The sequence below is a fragment of the Euprymna scolopes genome, chromosome 39 (assembly GCF_053919585.1).
Source record: "Euprymna scolopes isolate OS-2025 chromosome 39, ASM5391958v1, whole genome shotgun sequence".
Classification (NCBI taxonomy): Eukaryota; Metazoa; Mollusca; class Cephalopoda; order Sepiida; family Sepiolidae; genus Euprymna; species Euprymna scolopes.
Window position 1 is genome coordinate 29,966,955 of NC_136520.1, and position 20,048 is coordinate 29,987,002.

A 20,048-nucleotide genomic window follows, 5' to 3' on the forward strand; every position below is an offset into this window, starting at 1 on the left:
CTTGTCTTTTGTCCCCTGTTTGAAGATGCGTTCATTATTTCTCTGATTCCGGACACGACTCCCTAGACGCTTGCTGTAGTGGAATGTATTTAGTGTCTTGCTAGGTGTGGTGCTAGTTTTTCTATGTTGCTACGACTTGTCCCTCTGTTTGTCTCTCTTTCTCTCTCTACCTTTTGTTTTTGTAATGACCATAGTGCTTTTTAACCCATATAGCTGTCCGTTGTTGTTTTGATTGAAAATATATTAACACTTTTTTTTGCCTGCTCTTAGCTGCTTGTTTATTAAATACTTTTTAAAAATCATTCATAATTTTTTTTATTGTATTTGAGTTGGAGAGTATTTTTTTTTATTCATATATATATATATATATATATATATATATATATATATATATATATATATATATATATATGTATTGAATAAATTACAATATTTGTTAAGCCATTAAAAATTCAAACAAGGAATAATGGAGAAAAATATATATATTTTATAAATGTTTATTTTTGAAATATTGTTAATTTCAATGTATACCGTTTTCGATTAACTGGCTGAGACTGTTATGATAAAAACTGAATCACCGTTAATTTCGAGTAAAGCTCAATGTATCTATTTTATAGGTGCAGAGCATATATAGTACAAAACTTTGTTTAAATTCAAAGACTTACATTTTTTCTTTTTTATAACTTTTGTTTATTTCATCTTAGATTTCTTCATTACAGCCGTTTCGTTAATGGGATGGCAATTTTATGATTTTATGCTTTCATAAAAATTTCTTGTTCTCACCAACTCATCAGATGTTGTTACCAACAAAAACTTAATTTTTACATGGATGCTCCGCCTTCTATTTTCTTATCCTACCTGTCGTCCTACACCCACTCTCTTGTCTTTTGTCCCCTGTTTGAAGATGCGTTCATTATTTCTCTGATTCTCTTGTCTTTTGTTCCTGTGTTTTGGGAAAAGAAATTCCATCCCCACGTTGTTACAAGTCGGCCATCTTGGGTGTCATGAGCATGTACAAATTAAGTTTTTTTTGGTAATATCGAATGGAAACAACATCTGATGAGTTGGTGAGAAGAAGAAATTTTTATGAACACATAAAATCATAAAATTGCCATCCCATTAACGAAACGGCTGTAATAAAGAAATCCAAGATAAAATAAACAAAAGTTACAAAAAAGAAAAAATGTAAGTCTTTGAATTTCAACAAAGTTTTGTACTATATATATATATATATATATATATATATATATATATATTGAATAAATTACAATACTTATTAATCCATCAAAAATTCAAACAAGGAATAATCGAGAAAAATCCTTAATCTATGGATTTTCAAAGATCAGCTCTTTTCATCAGACAATAAACAATTAATAAAAACAAAAATGCCTTACTGAAAGTTCTTATCTTTGAAAATCTGTGGGCTAAGGATTTTTCTTCATTATTTCTTGTTTGAATTTTTGATGGATTAATAAATATTGTAATTTTTTTCAATTTTATTTTTCATCACCAGTTTTTCCTATTTTTTTTTTTTTATTGTTCTATCTAGTATATTGAGCTTGATAGGTTCCAATTTTAAGGTGTTCATCTTTGTAATTTTATATAAATGCACACTGAAATGTATGTTAGACGCTTATAGAAAAAAGTAAATATAAATATTTGCCTATACGTCATTGAAAAATAAATATTTGTGAATTGATTTTTTTTTGTGTTAATTACAATAAAAATTTGCAGTGTGTGCATATGCTCACACAGAGTTTGGAAAATTGATGGTATACCTTTGCGGTTATGTTCTATATTTAAAAAGAATGAAAACAGTTTCCATGAGTATATGTCCAGTTTGGTTTACTAGTTAAAACAAACACTAATCAACTACTTGTTCATTGTAAACAGCTAACACTTACGTGTGTGATCAGTGCACTGTTATATTTATACATATGGGATATAAATGTATTCTTTTGATAATTTTAAATCATTTTCCAAATAAAGAGTCTACACAAATGTATTATAATTGTTTACAGCTGTTTCAAAGAAATGTTTATTTTAAATCGTACAATAAAGCATAACATTTTTCAAATGTTCACACATTATATCGTTTTCAGAACAGAATTTTCATAAGTATGCAGCAAAAAAGATTAACATCAATGTCTAAAAAAAGTTAAATTTCCATTAAAAAACAAGGAAAAAATAACAAGAATAGATTTCTTATTGAATACCTTGGTAAGTTATTAAATTAACTCTACATCACAATGCATATTATCTTAACCCAAGAAAAAGGATGAAGAGACACCAAAGTCTAGAATTTTGTATTTCGAAAATTACATAACTATATATTCAACTTTATTACATAGAATATTAAGTCACCAATACTTGTAAGTTGGTGATTGATTTTTCTGGTTTATTTAAAAAAAGTTTTATATTTGATCTAATTTGAATGTATCTGTGCAATCCTTAATAAGATATTATGAAATAAATAAATACATATGGGATAGATAAACACTATTGCTGTGGCAGGATCATAGATAAAATAAGTCTGGGCCGGGCTTGATGTTGCTACATACACCAAATATAAAAGCCATGGGGCTCAGAAGAAAGATCTGAGTCTCATGATTGACAGAGATTCTTTTGGCGACCAATATTGAGTACCTGCTCAGCAATGTGTAACTGTTGACCCTTCTTATTTCAGGTAGACATTACAACAGAGAAATAAATATAATCCGTGTGATAGTGCACTGTTGTTTCTACATATGAGATAGACACTATCTTTGTGATAGGATCACAGGTAAAATAAGTCTGGGTCTGGTGTTGCCACACACTCCAAGAAAACCTAAGCAAAAAATTACACCAAACAAATATAAAAGCCATGGGTTTCAGCAGAAAGATTCGAGAATTATGATTGACAATGGCTCCTTTGATAGGTAAAATAGAGGAACCGGTTGACATCCGGCTGTTCTTATTTATTCATTGTTTTTTTAAACTCACATTCACTCCTAACAAGATATATCACCACTTGGATGTAAGGGGCTACTATTTGGGACCATTCCTACGAAAGATTAACAAGATGTTGGTTTATGTTACATTTAAACTTCTGCATATCAGTACAGTCAGGGAAGCAGGTAGCAGGAAGGGAATTCCAAAGTTTAGCTGTTCGAGGAAAAGAAACTATTTGAGTTGAAAGCTTTTTCGCATTTAGATACCTCAGCACTAAAGGGGTGAGATTTTGTTGCTAAGCGGGTTTGTTGGAATATGTATGTTGAGGGGACACTAGTGCAATGAGTTCATCAGAGCACATTCCATTAAAATATCTGTAAAACATGAACAGAGATGCAACATTGTGACGATGGGACAGGGGCTGGAGCTTAATTGACAAAGTGGGACCTATTAATTAGATTGAAAACTCTTTTTTGGACCCTATCCTAGAGGGAGAGGCTGGTGGTAGATGCACCAGCAATACTCCATGTATGGGCGAATGGTGGCCTTGTAGAGGTACAGGATACTCTCAGTTGTGAGTAGTCTTCTAGCTCGATAGAGGAGACCCACCTTCTTTGCAGCAGCTTTCGGAATGTCCTCAACGTATTTGTTCCAATTGATATTGCTTGTGAATGTTAGGGCGAAGAGTTTGAAGGGAGAATTATCAGGTAGGGTGTTGTCATGGATATCAGTGGTTGGAGAGGTGTCTTGTAATTTTTTTAGGTAAAAGAATACAATAGATCAAATACAGGTCAGTAAATATGATCAGCACAAACCAAAGACCATGCAGAAGAAGAAATGGACCACAAATGAAATTTTATTACAAAAGCAAATTCAACACAAAGACACATATAGAACATAGTCCTAAAGTTACACCATTGATTTTCCAAACAATATGTTATACTCCATTGAATATGATCAATACTCAGTCTGTTAAATCTGTTGATCATCCTTTCCAAAGTTCTTTCCAAGTCAATTTTGGAAGCAATTTACATCTTACTAGCTGTATCGACTTGACATTGCCCTGGAAGTTTTTACTTTAAATTTTTTTTTTCTTTTTTTCTCTTTTTTTATTTACTTTTATTTGTTTGTTTGTTTATCAAATTATTACCATTTTTTGTTGTTGTTTATATTAAGAGGATTTTAAAAGCTAAATTTAATCAATTGCTATATTGTTTGCCATTCAATTATTAATTGAGCAAAAATTGTTACAAAAATAGATTGTTGTTAACTTTGCTCCAGTTTCTATTATAATATTATAAAATTATTAATAGTTTTTTTTTGTTTTTTTTAACTGTTAGAATTCATTCATTTCATTTTCCATTTATATTTAAATCTAAATTCAATTTCTTTTCCATTTATTTATTATAATCTATTATATTAAAAAAAATCTTAATTATTTCTGTGAAAATGCTTCTGTGAATAAACATATTTTCTTAAAAAAGTCGTATGCTAATAAACATTTTAAAATAATCAATTTATGGACATTTTTGGCGGGATTCTTCAACTGGAAATCTTTTGGATGTATAAATATGCTAAATCGCAAAATAAAAAAAAATATACATATATGTGACATTGAAGCAAAAGAAGCAGACACACGAGTGGATTCACAATTTAATAATCTGGAACTTTATACAATTTACTCTGAACTCGTATAATAACTGATGTTATTATTTTCATATTTTCAAATTATCTATAATACTTTCAGATTTGTGATCATGGTCGTTGCTTCTGCGATTAGAAATTGAATAATATCAAGCATTTCATTTCTGTTCACCATTACGAATATCTCTTGCTTGTGTCTTTCGTATTTAATCAGACTCTATGCATATGCTTAACAATTTCCCCAAAAGATGACTTAAAGTAAAATCGAAAGCTCAGAATTACTTATAAAATGTTAGAATGAACAACAGATTTAAAAGACTGGAATAGCATCATGCCGTCCTAACTTGTAATGGACTCAGAAAGCTTTCTGTTTTGCAGTTACAGATTCACCATTCTCCAAAAACAGTAAAAGCACAATATGCCTAAGTCCAAACCATATTGCTTGATGAAGGTACCTAAAAGAATAGCAAGTTATTACTAAATGAAAACATCATTGGCACTTGCATAAGTTCATTAGAAACATACAGTTGAAAGTTAAAAACGTGGGAAGTATTTCTGTCACATCCTATATATATTTATATATATATATATATATATATATATATATATATATATATATATATATAATATATGTGTGTGTGTGTGTATGAATAAAATATCAATACAAAAAATATATAAATGTTTATATCTTTTCTGTATATTTATTTCCTACATGTTGATGTGTAGGAATACAAAAAGTCTTTTGAAAAAAGAAAAAAAGCGAACATGTTTCTTTCAAAAGCATATAATTTTCAACCGATCTTTCGGTCTTCCTCAGTATATATATACATATTTGTTCATTGTTTTTGGGAAAGAATTTCAGCAGTGCTCGATTATAAAGAAAAATTTTCAATATAAAAGCTTAATATTTATTTATTTATGTACAAAAGGTCAGAAAAACATTGGTACCGTTGGTTTCAAGCCTAACATAAGGGAGACCAGTTGATTATCTTTTAAAATAAACAGAAAAAATATGGCTGACGATAGTCTAACATTATTTACCATCAACTTGTCCCCTTTATGTTAGGCTTGAAACCAACGGTACCAATATTTAACATTATTTACTGCCAGCTGGTACCCCTTATGTTAGGCTTGAAACCGACGGTACCAATATTTAACATTATTTACTGTCAGCTGGTACCCCTTATGTTAGGCTTGAAACCGACGGTACCAGTGTTTTTCTGACCTTCTGTACAGTTTTAAATATATTGTAAGTAAAAATATAAAAAAAACAATTCTTTTACATAATTCAAATTAATTCTCATAAGAATCAATTTCTAAAGAAAAATGAAGCTCAATATTTAGTATTCATACCTTTTTAAAAGAGTTATTTTTTATTGCAATAAAATTATAAATAAAATTATAGACTAAAGTTATATAAGTAAATGTAAGTTTTGAAGCAAAAAATCCTATACATTGGTTATTAGAGAAAATTCACCTAATACCTGAGCAAAATCCGATTTATTGTATAAACGCGCCTGGTCTTCAGAGATCATAATAACCGGATGAGAACTTCATAACATTCAGGGGAAAAAAAGCTTTCAGATAAACATCAGAATTGTTAAAAGCATAATACAAACTTAATATTAAAAAAGAAATCAAAACTGATTCAGATCAGAAAGTCTTTTTGAAAAAGCTTATATTGAAATTGATGTTAAATCACTGTATGATATAACTGATCTGTCATATATATATATATATATATATATATATATATATATATATATATATACTAGCATGGGTGCCTGGCGTTGCCCAGGTGTTTGGAGGTGTGTGTTGAGCAAAAAATTAAAAAGTGGTAGTAGGAAGGCAGGCTCAAACCCGTACCGCGAAGGAGGAAAAGAATGGGAAAAGAACTGATCTTGTGAAAATCTGTCACCTCTGTCGAAAGTTTTAGGCAAGCATACATGCATACATTTATATATTGGTAGCTCAAATTTTCGACCCAAACCGATTAAAAAGCTTGCCCTATCTCTTAATACCCTTTATGTAAAATTTCAAATGTTTAGACCAGAAATGGTCTGAGTAATTTTGGTAGAGACCGCAGCGGTCAAATTTTTTTAAACTTTGACCCCTACTATGACCCTTAACATTTATTGTTTTGGGCTCAAATCAAATCAAGTTAAGTTAGACCCATGTCCAAGGAACGTATATCTAAAATTTCAAGTGTTTAGACCCAAAATTGTTGGAGGAGTTTGGTAGAGTTCTCAAAGGTTAAATCGTTGAACTTTGACCCCTTAACTGCCAAATTTCTGTCCGAAAACCGATCACAAAGATTTTCCCAAATCTCAGTACCCTGTATATCAAATTTCGAGTCTTTAGACTTAAAATTGACAGTTATATATACACAGATACACACACACACAGACATGTTCACTTTTATATATATATATATATATAGCTGTATTATAATATAAATTCCTTTATTTATGCAAACAGTATTAGCTAGTTATGTGTATACATGCAGGGCTCTACATTGGGAGTGAAACAGTCGCATTTGTGAGTATTTTTTCAAAGTGGCGACTAGAAATAATGAAACGCTTATCTTTTGGCGATTGTATTTCTTTCACTGACAATCTTCCAAAGCTCATTAGTGAGTGAAAAATATCTTTTCAACCTTTTATTTTTATTTTATAAAACAAACAAAGTTAAATTATTTAAGCCATAAAGTTTAATAGAGCAATATACTCTTCTTTTTTTTTTTTTTTTAAACAAAGGCTGTTTTAAAAAATCTGAAGAAATTCGAATGTTTATACGTTCAAGTATCAAAATAAAATTTGTTGTATATTTAGAATTACACTTATTAAAAAAAATAAAAATGCAGAAAAATCTTTACGATGTACATACATACTTGTCACAGAACGAAGATGTCATATTCTAAAAATCATGTAGGTTTGGCTAGTAACTTTTCTATTTGGCTAGTAAACGAAAATATTTAGTTGTCAAAGGTAAACTAAAGATAGGTTTGTCCATAGAGCCCTGACATGTTTCAGCTGCAATTTCATTTGCAAACCAGCACGCCTTTGTATCAACTGAAACTAAGATGGATAATAAACAATTCTATAAAATTATTTTTCTGTCTGATTATGGGCTGGAAGGCAGGGATTTTTTTTCCATGCACACGTGTCTGTGTATGGAGGGGGTGATTTAGCTGAGAGCCTTAATTTTAAAAATGAAATTTGTTTAACGCCATTAAAAAGTAGACCTTACTCTCCAAAAAATGCATAGAATATATCTCCCATAGCCAAAAAAAAAAAAAATAAATAAAATAGATAAAAAAGAAAAAAAAGACACAAAACAAAATGAAAGCAAAAATATCCCGGGCAATGCTGGGTAGCAGCAGCGAATATGTGGAAATATGCACTTAGAACATATTGATCTCTCTCTTAGATGTCTTTATTATTTATATCTCTACCAAGGTGTTACTTATAACCAGTCTGGTAGCTATGTAAGTAAAATTCACAACTGGGAGCGAGGACAAGTGTTAGAATCTAAATTAAACATGTCCAAGAATGCTTTTTTTTATCAGTTTAGTAGCACACAGTAATTAGTTAATTATTAACTATACATATTCTTGCTACAACTATTCACAAAGATAGGAAAGAAAGAACAGAATAATTAGTCAATTTGCTGATGAATTAGTAACAAAAAAATATTGTATGATGAAAGTTCATTTTACAAAATTCTCTATCAAAAATGTCTGAAAATATTTTAAGCAAAGTATTTTTTAATAAAAAAAATAATAATAATTATGATAATCATATCTGCTCCAAGTTGTGTATCCTAGTTTTGTGCTTGCCAGTCTTGTTATAGATATTGCCTTGGGCTCAACATAATTACATTTGTTTGTTTTCTTTTTTTTTTTTTTTTTTTTTCTGTTTTTTTTTTTCCAAAATAAAATTGGAGAAAAAACTTTTTTTATTATTAATAATAGAAAGGATGCCAAGTAAAAGTAGGAATTTTTATTTTTGACTTAAATTTTTGGATTATGTTTGTTTTATTTTATTTATTTATTTTTTGCCTGGGTTAGATTTTTGGATCTCAGTTGTTGTCTGCTTTTGTATCAAAATAAATTTCAGTGTTTATGTTCTTTTATCAATATTTTTCATTTTACTTTATACATCTTGTATTCTAATTTATACATAAAATAAAACATTGGTTTCCATTAATTAAAAAAAAAAAAACACATGGAGTCTTGTGCACAGTCAAGCACTCCAAAATAAGATATTAAAAAAGGTAACTTTTGTTTAACTTTTAAAAATAGACGTATGTGTTTGTACGTGTGAAAAGTGAAAAAATAAAAAAATAAAAATTGTTTAGATATTCAATGCTTCCATATATACAGTACGATCATGTTGACACCAGTTCTCATTAGATGACCAAAGGCAACACCAGATGGGTGACTATTTGGAAATATCTGGCACTGTATGTTATAGAATGGATATGCTCTACACCCAGAAATATGCGTAAATAGTGTTGCAAGCATATATATATATATATATATATATATATATATATATATGAACATGCATGCGTGTGTGTGTGTTCTAATGTACAATTCATCCAAGATGCTTGGTGCCGTTTTGAAAACTGGTAAGTTGCTGGCAGCCGTTTTGAAAACTGGTAAGTTTCTGGCAGCCGTTTTGAAAACTGGTAAGTTGCTGGCGGCCGTTTTGAAAACTAGTAAGTTGCTGGCAGCCGTTTTGAAAACTGGTAAGTTGCTGGCAGCCGTTTTGAAAACTAGTAAGTTGCTGGCAGCCGTTTTGAAAACTGGTAAGTTGCTGGCAGCCGTTTTGAAAACTGGTAAGTTGCTGGCAGCCGTTTTGAAAACTGGTAAGTTGCTGGCAGCCGTTTTGAAAACTAGTAAGTTGCTGGCAGCCGTTTTGAAAACTAGTAAGTTGCTGGCAGCCGTTTTGAAAACTAGTAAGTTGCTGGCAGCCGTTTTGAAAACTGGTAAGTTGCTGGCAGCCGTTTTGAAAACTAGTAAGTTGCTGGCAGCCGTTTTGAAAACTGGTAAGTTGCTGGCAGCCGTTTTGAAAATTAGTAAGTTGCTGGCAGCCGTTTTGAAAACTAGTATATTGCTAGCAGCCGTTTTGAAAACTAGTATATTGCTGGCAGCCGTTTTGAAAACTAGTAAGTTGCTGGCAGCCGTTTTGAAAACTGGTAAATTGCTGGCAGCTATTTTGAAAACTAGTATGTTGCTGGCAGCCGTTTTGAAAACTAGTAAGTTGCTGGCAGCCATTTTGAAAACTAGTAAGTTGTTGACAGCCGTTTTTAACTGGAAAGTTGCTAGTTTAAAGTTGCTGCGGCCGTTTTGAAAACTAGTAAGTTGCTGGCAGCCGTTTTGAAAACTGGTAAGTTGCTGGCAGCCATTTTGAACACTAGTAAGTTGCTGGCAGCCGTTTTGAAAACTAGTAAGTTGCTGGCAGCCGTTTTGAAAACTAGTAAGTTGTTGGCAGCCGTTTTTAACTGGAAAGTTGCTAGTTTAAAGTTGCTGCGGCCGTTTTGAAAACTAGTAAGTTGCTGGCAGCCGTTTTAAAAACTGGTAAGTTGCTGGCAGCCGTTTTGAAAACTAGTAAGTTGCTGGCAGCCGTTTTGAAAACTGGTAAGTTGCTGGCAGCCGTTTTGAAAACTAGTAAGTTGCTGGCAGCCGTTTTGAAAACTGGTAAGTTGCTGGCAGCCGTTTTGAAAACTAGTAAGTTGCTGGCAGCCGTTTTGAAAACTAGTAAGTTGCTGGCAGCCGTTTTGAAAACTAGTATATTGCTAGCAGCCATTTTGAAAACTAGTATATTGCTGGCAGCCGTTTTGAAAACTAGTAAGTTGCTGGCAGCCTTTTTGAAAACTAGTAAGTTGCTGGCAGCCGTTTTGAAAACTAGTAAGTTGCTGGCAGCCGTTTTGAAAACTGGTAAATTGCTGGCAGCTATTTTGAAAACTAGTATGTTGCTGGCAGCCGTTTTGAAAACTGGTAAGTTGCTGGCAGCCATTTTGAAAACTAGTAAGTTGCTTGCAGCCGTTTTGAAAACTAGTAAGTTGCTGGCAGCCGTTTTGAAAACTAGTAAGTTGCTGGCAGCCGTTTTGAAAACTAGTAAGTTGCTGGCAGCCGTTTTGAAAACTAGTAAGTTGCTGGCAGCCGTTTTGAAAACTAGTAAGTTGTTGGCAGCCGTTTTTAACTGGAAAGTTGCTAGTTTAAAGTTGCTGCGGCCGTTTTGAAAACTAGTAAGTTGCGTGCAGCCGTTTTGAAAACTGGTAAGTTGCTGGCAGCCGTTTTGAAAACTGGTAAGTTGCTGGCAGCCGTTTTGAAAACTGGTAAGTTGCTGGCAGCCGTTTTGAAAACTGGTAAGTTGCTGGCAGCCGTTTTGAAAACTAGTAAGTTGCTGGCAGCCGTTTTTAACTTGAAACTTAACTTTGTAAGTGGAAAGTTGCTAGTTTAAAGTTGCTACGGCCATCTTGTAAGTCACAGTAGAGTTGCTTTTAATTTAAAATGTATTAACAGCAATCAATTATTTTAAATTAAAAATTAGCAAATCTTAAAAATATGTTTGTATTTAATTTGCTTTGTAAAAAAAAGCAGCATTTCTTTCCGTAAGGAACTTGTTAGCAACATTAAAAAAAAAAAATTCCACAAAACTTCTTAGCAATATTTTTTTCTTTTTTATGAAAACTTGTTAGCAATACTTATTTGTTTTACCAAAACAATTTTAACAATATTTTGTAATTTATCGAAAACCTTATTAGCAACATTTCTTTTTACAAACCTTGTTAGCAATATTAGTTTTATTTAATGAGAGACTAGCTAACAGCATTAATAAAAAATACCTGTTGAAAGAATTAGGAAAAAATAGCTAGTCAAAATTAAATATCAATTTATCAAATCTATTGCTCTTTAGATCTAACATGGAAGATACAATCAGATAACTTTATATATTAGATTATAAAGATGTGACTTTCATAAAATTATATAATATATAAAATGACTTTATTTATAAGTTAAAAAAACAAAAAAAAAACAGTTAAAAACAAAAGTGGCCTTTTTTTCTCTGTTCCTATTCAGGAGTGCTTAATGCATACAAGATCCTAATATTTTGCTTGACCGTTATAATGGTTATGTTTTTTGTCCACTGCTGGATAATTCTGTGATTTACTTTTGTGGTTTTTCTTTGTCCATTATCTTTACTTATATTGTTCAAAACATTATACAAACATCAATCTCTGTGTAAGTGAAAAAGTTGGCTGTATATTGTCAAATGCTGTTTGTTCTAATGGCAGTCGAATTTCAAATGTTTGGATCCTGTTTTTGATAGCCACTGCCTTTAACAGGAATAGTATTATCATGACTATTTTTTTTTGTTATGGCCAGTGGCAACTCATGGGCTAAGGTTTTGGCGGTTCTATTTCACAAGTAAATTCTGAGAATGTAAAAAATTTTAACCTGTAAAAATATTTTTAGTTTATCAAAATTTTTAAATCTAAAAAAAATGTATTTGAAAAAAGTTGAATGTTTGATTTAATATTTTAAATATTTTTCGATATTTAAACTATTTTTATTAATATAGTTTTCAATATTGTTGCTAAATTCATAAATATTTTAATATATATATAAACATTTCATGATATATTTTAATATTAAAAAAAAATATTTTAAAAATATTTCTAAATATATTTAAAAAATTATTTTTTATTGATATATATATATATATATATATATATATACACACACACATTTTTAAGTAATTTTTAGAAAAATTGTCTCCCTCTCAGTAATGTATGTAATTATTTTCTGGTACATTCTCAACTACAGCTATTTTGGTATTGTGCAGTTATTATTTCTAAAAATAAGAGGGTTATTTAAGTACTATTCATTATAGTATAAAATATATTGTACATTCTCAAAGACATCCCTATAACAGGCCGAGAGATCTACTATTTGGAATCTTTTACTAGAAGCAAGATTTTCAGTCAATCAACAGAAATGTTTTTTTAGCTATTAACACCTTACTCTCATTGATCCGAGAAAATGTTATTCTGAAAGGAAATTCTAAACCATCAAATTTATTTTAGTTGATATTCTGTATTATATTAATTACATTAGGATTATGAGTTTGTTTAGTTGTAAAAAGTCAAAATTGAAATTTATTGAGAACTATTTATTTTTTTGCGATTATTAATCAAAAAAAGTTAAAACAGTAGTTCATATTGTTTTAATTTCTTTTGCTAAATTTGTTGGTTAGTTTTATATATTTTTTAAAAAGTTTCATGTTGTAATGTTTTTAAAGTGTTCGTATTGACATTGTTTATTTAAAAAAAAATAGCATTTTTTATGTCTTTGTTTATTCAAAGTTACTTGTGTTGTCATTTATAGGAATCCATTAATAATTGTTAAATCTATCAATTAGATCATTACGATTTTTATTATTGGTATGTAAAATAGATAAAAACATCAAACTAATTTTACAAGAATTTTCCCCCTGTTTTAAACTTCTTTATCAATTATCTAAGAAAATTCACATCGTCCATAGAAAAAGACCACAGTTATATGATCATTGTTATAGGGATGACCTTGTACATTCAACAATGTATAAATTAATTATAGTGATGGTACGGAATGCAGCAGTTTCACCAATGATTACAGATATGAATAAAGCCCTATGAATAATAATGAAACCTTTTAATTCCTTTATTTCTATGTGTATAAGTTGTATTAGGTAATAAATCTTGTCATCTGTCATATGATGATATTACAAATATTTCTCTGATAATAAATCTGATTTTATTTTCCTTATTTTCTTTCAAAGGAATTAATTGTTATTAAGTTTGTAGAGATGGTAGTGGTGGTGGTGGTTCTGTTAATCTCAATATCAGCTTCATTGAAAATATGTTTTAAAAGAAATTTTTTTTTTATATAAAAATTGATTGACATCGTTATTTTTTTTTTTACTCAGAACCTGTTAACACTGCTGGTCTTGATAACATGCTAGAAGCCTTACTCTTGAAATCTAAAATAAATGATTTCGCATTCTTTTGTTTATAAATGAAAAGTTGCTAGCAACCTTTTCAACTGGAAATTGCTAGTTTAAATTTTTTAGTTTAAATTTTTGTTTAAAATAACTAAAATAGATTTCATTTTTTAGTTGTTTATGTTGTTTTGTAAAAAAAAAAAAAAAAAAAAAAAAAAAAAACATTCAACATTAACTATATTTTATTCTAAGTCGAACCGGCCTATTTGACATAATGGTAAGAGTGGTTGCTAATGGGGTGAGATATCAGGGTTCAATCCTTGATTAAGACGTATCAAAGACTCAAAAAATGGTATTCGATACCTCCTCTCCTAAACACTGAGCATATTAAGGTGATGATCAAGATTAAATAGAGTAATCCTGGGAAAGGAGTGACATCTATCTCGGTGTAGTAGCTAATGAAAAGGGAACCTTTGGGTTGTCCTCGACTATGATTGACCACTTTATTCTTAAATCTTATTCAGTGGTCAAAGTTCACACTGAAATGGATAATTTGTATCGATTTTTTGCAACATTGAAGAACTGCAAAATAAAAAGAAAATAATACATATTTCTATAAATATCCAATTTGTCACCAAGTGATAATTTATTTTTTTGGGATTATTTGATCTATTTTCTCATTTTGAATGTTCTTATAATGTTTCGACTGGTGTAACCCTCAACCTTCTTCAGGCATATCATATTGAACATGGGAATCTGTAAGTATTCTTACTATCACTCTCACTGAAGATTGAACTTTAAACCTCTAGAAGATTGTCACATAGGGATGAATATTACTTAGCACTTATATCTGTTATGCCATAGGTCCTTGTAGACATAATGATTTCCAAGTTCAACAAGATACACCAAAAAGAAGGTCGGAGATTATATCAGCGGGTACCTTGTGAGAATAATATTCAATATTAGAATGGTATGCCAAATAATACGAATGATACAAATCATCATTCTCAAAAGAATTCCGAAACATATTTGATTTTCAATTTCTATCTTGGCTGTATTGTTTCATGTCTTGGCTGTTTTGGGGGACATTTTTATGATCACACTAGCATGAGAAAAATTGCCTTTTTATTTTTTAAAATAGTCCAATTATTGCAGATGGTTGCATCAGATATCATTAATGCATAGAATATTTTTCATGTCAGTCGTGTTTATTTCTATTTTAAAATTTAATATGTTACAAGTGTTAGCCATTATTGTTTGGCTCGGTATTAGATTACAACAATATGGAACTACTTCAGTACCGTGTGAATCTTATTTCTTATTTGGAATTTTAAAAAATTATAAAACATAAAGAAGAAAGTTTTAAATAATTTGTTAAAAAATAAACAAGTTTACTTATCCGGTATTACCCAGGTCATCATCATCATAGCATTTCACTTTATTTCATGATTCATCGTCGGGCAGTGTCCAAGACATCCCTCAGGTTCACATCAGAACACGCCCTGCTTAGGGGACAGTCTGTGAGTATGTGATTGATAGCGCTGCAGGGACATCGAACCTCCTGTATATAGCACCACTTGTGCAGGTTGTTCCATGTTTGGGTAACATTCACTCGGGCCCAGTTAAGTGTTACCCACTCTTTCTGGGGGAGTTCAGAGCCTGCTCGGAGGTCTTCTTTTTGTGCCGGAAGAACCTCATTGTTGTTATTGTTGCGAATGACTGATTCATTCTACCAATGCAGACAGAAGGATGCTGGTGTTTGCCTGAGGCCTGTGACAGTGGCAAAGTTCTTGTGAGATGGTAATCGTTGCATCACCTCTTGGTGTCCATACAAGGGATTGCGATTGTTGCTGCTCTATTTGTCATGCTCTGCTTTCGCTATCACTTCTCAATAGTTCTGCAGCAGAGCGATTTCAGGCATCTTCTAGACAGATAGCCAGTTGCTGGAAATCGTGCAGACCTTGTTGAGCTCAACGTCGACTTTTGCAGTATCAGCAGAACAAGCCCATGCTGCTATGCAGTATTCTATGACCGAGAAGCAGAGCACTAAAGTTGACAGACATAGTGTCTGTGCCTTGGCTCCCCAAGAACTGTTAGCCAGAGCCGCAAGCAGGCTGTTGCATGTTGATAGCTTCTTGCAGAGCTTCTCGATGTGGGTTCTGTATGACAGTGTCCTGTCACATGTCACATTGAGATATGAGGTGTTTTCCAAGACTTTACCGCCCCTGGTGATGTCGAGCATTAGGCTTGGTGGTTCTTAAGATTGAATGAGCACACCTTAGTTTTTCCTGGATTTAAGTTGTGATACCACTTGTCATAGTATGATGAAAACTGCATGAGCACTTGCCCAGTTGTCAAATATTTTGAATATAAACGAAATTATATTTAGTAGTCAGGGTTGCAGAATCATAAATTTTGGAAGGAGTTTGAGCCAGATCGATAAAAATGTGGAGAATCTAAGCATGACCTGTAAGAATGCCGGAAAAAATTTAAAAAAAAAAAAAAAAAAAATTGTGACATTCAAACTGAAAATATTTGTATCATCAACAAATTCGTTAACTGCTAAAATAATAAGTCAGTATTGAAAGACGTCTAGTACAGTTATTGTAAACTAATAAAACGTTATGATTTATGTACAGGTGAAGCAAGAAAAAAAAAAATGTAAGAACTTTTAAATAGTGATCTTCGCCTCCCTCAAAAAAAGGGAATGGGACCCACGGAATTGTTAATACAATTTACAATCCTTTTTGCAAACCAACCATATTTTGAATAACTAAACCTCAGATTATATTTGACTTACGCATTAGATTTCTGTCACGAATGTTCAAGCATTTCATATAGCATGGATTAAACGAAATTTAATATTTGACATGGATTAAATGAAATTTAATATTTGACATGGATTAAATGAAATTTAATATTTGACATGGATTAAATGAAATTTAATATTTGACATGGATTAAATGAAATTTAATATTTGACATGGATTAAATGAAATTTAATATTTGACATGGATTAAATGAAATTTAATATTTGACATGGATTAAATGAAATTTAATATTTGACATGGATTAAATGAAATTTAATATTTGACATGGATTAAATGAAATTTAATATTTGACATGGATTAAACGAAATTTAATATTTGACATGGATTAAACGAAATTTAATATTTGACATGGATTAAACGAAATTTAATATTTGACATGGATTAAACGAAATTTAATATTTGACATGGATTAAATGAAATTTAATATTTGACATGGATTAAATGAAATTTAATATTTGACATGGATTAAATGAAATTTAATATTTGACATGGATTAAATGAAATTTAATATTTGACATGGATTAAACGAAATTTAATATTTGACATGGATTAAACGAAATTTGATATTTGACATGGATTAAACGAAATTTGATATTTGACATGGATTAAACGAAATTTGATATTTGACATGGATTAAACGAAATTTGATATTTGACATGGATTAAACGAAATTTAATATTTGACATGGATTAAACGAAATTTGATATTTGACATGGATTAAACGAAATTTGATATTTGACATGGATTAAACGAAATTTGATATTTGACATGGATTAAACGAAATTTGATATTTGACATGGATTAAACGAAATTTGATATTTGACATGGATTAAACGAAATTTGATATTTGACATGGATTAAACGAAATTTGATATTTGACATGGATTAAACGAAATTTAATATTTGACATGGATTAAACGAAATTTGATATTTGACATAGATTAAACGAAATTTAATATTTGACATGGATTAAATGAAATTTGATATGGATTAAACAAAATTTTATATTTGACTTGGATAAAACAAAATTTAATACTGAATTTGGATTAAATGAAATTTAATATCTTGCATAGATTAATTAAAATTTAATGTCTGACATGGATTAAATTTGACGTGGATGAAGCAAAATGAAAAAAAATATTCGTTATCAAAATGTAGAAAAATTCTAAGTTTTTATGATTTTAGAGTATGCCCCTCGCCTCTGCAAATTGGACGATTACAGGAAATATTATGGCACTTTTCTGGTGTCAGCATGATAACAAAGAACAGAAAGTTTTTTTGTTTTTTATATTTCTGCTTTCGATGGTTGGCTCCATGTTCTTGTGTGATAAATATCGTCAAACGTTTTTGGAATGATTTTTGGTTTTGTTTTGTTTCTTTCCATGATTTATATTTTTTGGCTTATAGTTTGTGCTTTTGATATTGTCTTTTACGAACATCAACTTCTTTTTACATGTACAAAATTTTAAACTTGTTTGTATAAATTCTGCCACATCGTACGAGTTTGAACGAAAAATATATTTGAATTAAAAGTTGAACTCTATTCCTAAATAGTTGTTTTCAACTGAAAACATTCCCCATAAGTACTTTTTTTTTTTTTTTTTACTTGGGAGTCACCACTTATCAAGGCCCGAAAGTCATTCAAGGATAAGGGTTAATGAATGTAAGATGATAGTGTAATAATCATTAATGGTGTAAATTGGGTAGAATGTGATTATTTATAGGGACGGCTCAAGAAGAACTTGTTTACATTGGATTTGAAGGCTACCATGTTGTATTCAATTAGGAAGCAGGACAGTGGAACAGTATTCCACAGGTGGGCAGTTCTAGGAAAGAAGTTTTGTTTATGGAATCTACATTTAGATTTAGGCACAGATAGAAATCGTTTATAGTGGTTGTAGCTTGTCGAGTATTTTTTTGTGAGAGCTTGGCAAGGGGGGAACTATAGATTGGAATTCAGTTGAGCACTTGTCATGAAAATAATGATAGAGCAGAGACAGGCAGGCAACATCTCTTCTGTGGGAAAAAGGTTTCAGGGAAGAGAAAAGAACATCACCCACTAGGTTTCGAAGCTGGTTTTGAACTGTGCCAAGGCTGGATAGGGTTCACTGAGCAGAGAACTTAGTTCATTCTTAATTCTGCTCTCGTTAAATTCATTTTTTAACTGACAATCATTTCATCTCATTAACTTTATCTTCAAGCAGCTTTTGGCCTTAATAAGCGATGACTCAATGTTTTACTTTAATTCATCTAGAATTGTGATAGCACGTCATATTGGACATTTTTCAAATAAAGTTATATTTTTATGCTGATATTATCATTTATAAAAGTTATGTAATTTGCGAAATCCTCAGACTGTCCTATATTCTCCCTCTCACAACATGCTCAGATCATATTTAATTGTAATACCTCCTGTCTGTTGCAGTATTCTCAGATTGTCAGTAATTCTACCTCATTAATTTTTATCCTTGAGTGGCTTTTGGTCTTGATAAATGGTGCCTTAGGAGTTTAAAAAAAAAAAAAAAAAGATGCTTAGTTTTTTGTTTTTTTTACTTTTATGTTTCTTTTTTCATTTACACCTAGATGATACCCAGCAACGTTATATTGCACTTTTTTCAAATAAATGATATTTTTATGCTTATTGTATCATTTACGAAAATGAAACAATTTGCAAAAGTTGGAAATTATGTTTCTGAATTTTTGAGATGAGGATTGATAATTCATATGATTTGGACTACTGTTCTCATCTTGTGTTATTCGCACAGCGTTTCAATCAATATAACCTCCGACCTTCTACAGGTTTATCTTGTCAATCTCAGGGATGTGTACGGAATTTCAAACGGAACCTTTCATTTAATCCATGGAGTAACGTTCTTTTTACATCAGTCATGACTGACTAGAAGTCTTAAGTAATTTGCAATTGTATTCTTAGTATTGTTGAGGATAAGTATGCGTGTTCGACCACTTATATGGAACTAGCCTGGGTGCCAGGCGTTGCCCAGGTGTTTGGAGGTGTGTGTTGTGCAAAATAAAAAAAAAAAAGTGGTAGTAGGCAGGCAGGCTCGAACCTGTACCGTGGAGGGGAAGAGAATGTGAAAAGAAAAAAAAAATGTGACGTCTTTGCTGTTGTGTCTATCGCCAAACCGAAAGTGACGAATGTTTAAATTAAGGCTAGTCAATCAAAAAGAGGGGATGACTTTCGAAAATATCAGTGAAAAAAGCGACCCCTCCTTGTAGATAAGTGCCCAGCTGAGGGTGAAGGAATTAATGTTTTTAGCCAATTTTTTTATATTTGTTGTCCGAAGAGTTGAGCTTCAAAACGATACCAATCTCGTAAAAATCCGTTACCTCTGTCGAAAGTTTGCATGATAAATACATGCATACATACATACATACATTTAAACAGGCAGGTGAGATTTATATATAGATGAAAAAGAAATGAGATTATTCGTATTTACAACCGTGTAATTTAAGCACAAAGAAACATTTCTACATTTTTTATACAACGATACTTAGATCGTAAAGAGAATATCCAGTGTTTATATGGGGCGCGCTTGTGTTGATGCAATCAAAATCAATTGTCTCATGTGTATCAAGGTAATTCTTGTTTACATATTAGGAGGATAGTTTTGATCGAGTCATGTCGTGCA

The 20,048-nt window shown here is 30.9% G+C and overlaps 1 protein-coding gene across 50 annotated transcripts in view; it reads left to right on the forward strand.

The window, feature by feature from the left end:
- Positions 1 to 20,048, forward strand: part of LOC145263687 (SWI/SNF-related matrix-associated actin-dependent regulator of chromatin subfamily D member 1-like) — a 273,700-nt gene that overhangs the window by 187,056 nt on the left and 66,596 nt on the right. For 11 of the 50 annotated variants that reach the window (XM_080120572.1, XM_080120571.1, XM_080120575.1 and 8 more), the window contains one exon: positions 8,549 to 8,566. The exons of the other annotated variants lie outside the window; for them this stretch is intronic. In XM_080120572.1, coding sequence (XP_079976698.1) covers positions 8,549 to 8,566 — 18 coding nt within the window. The remainder of the gene's footprint in view (positions 1 to 8,548; positions 8,567 to 20,048) is intronic. 50 annotated transcript variants of the gene reach the window in all.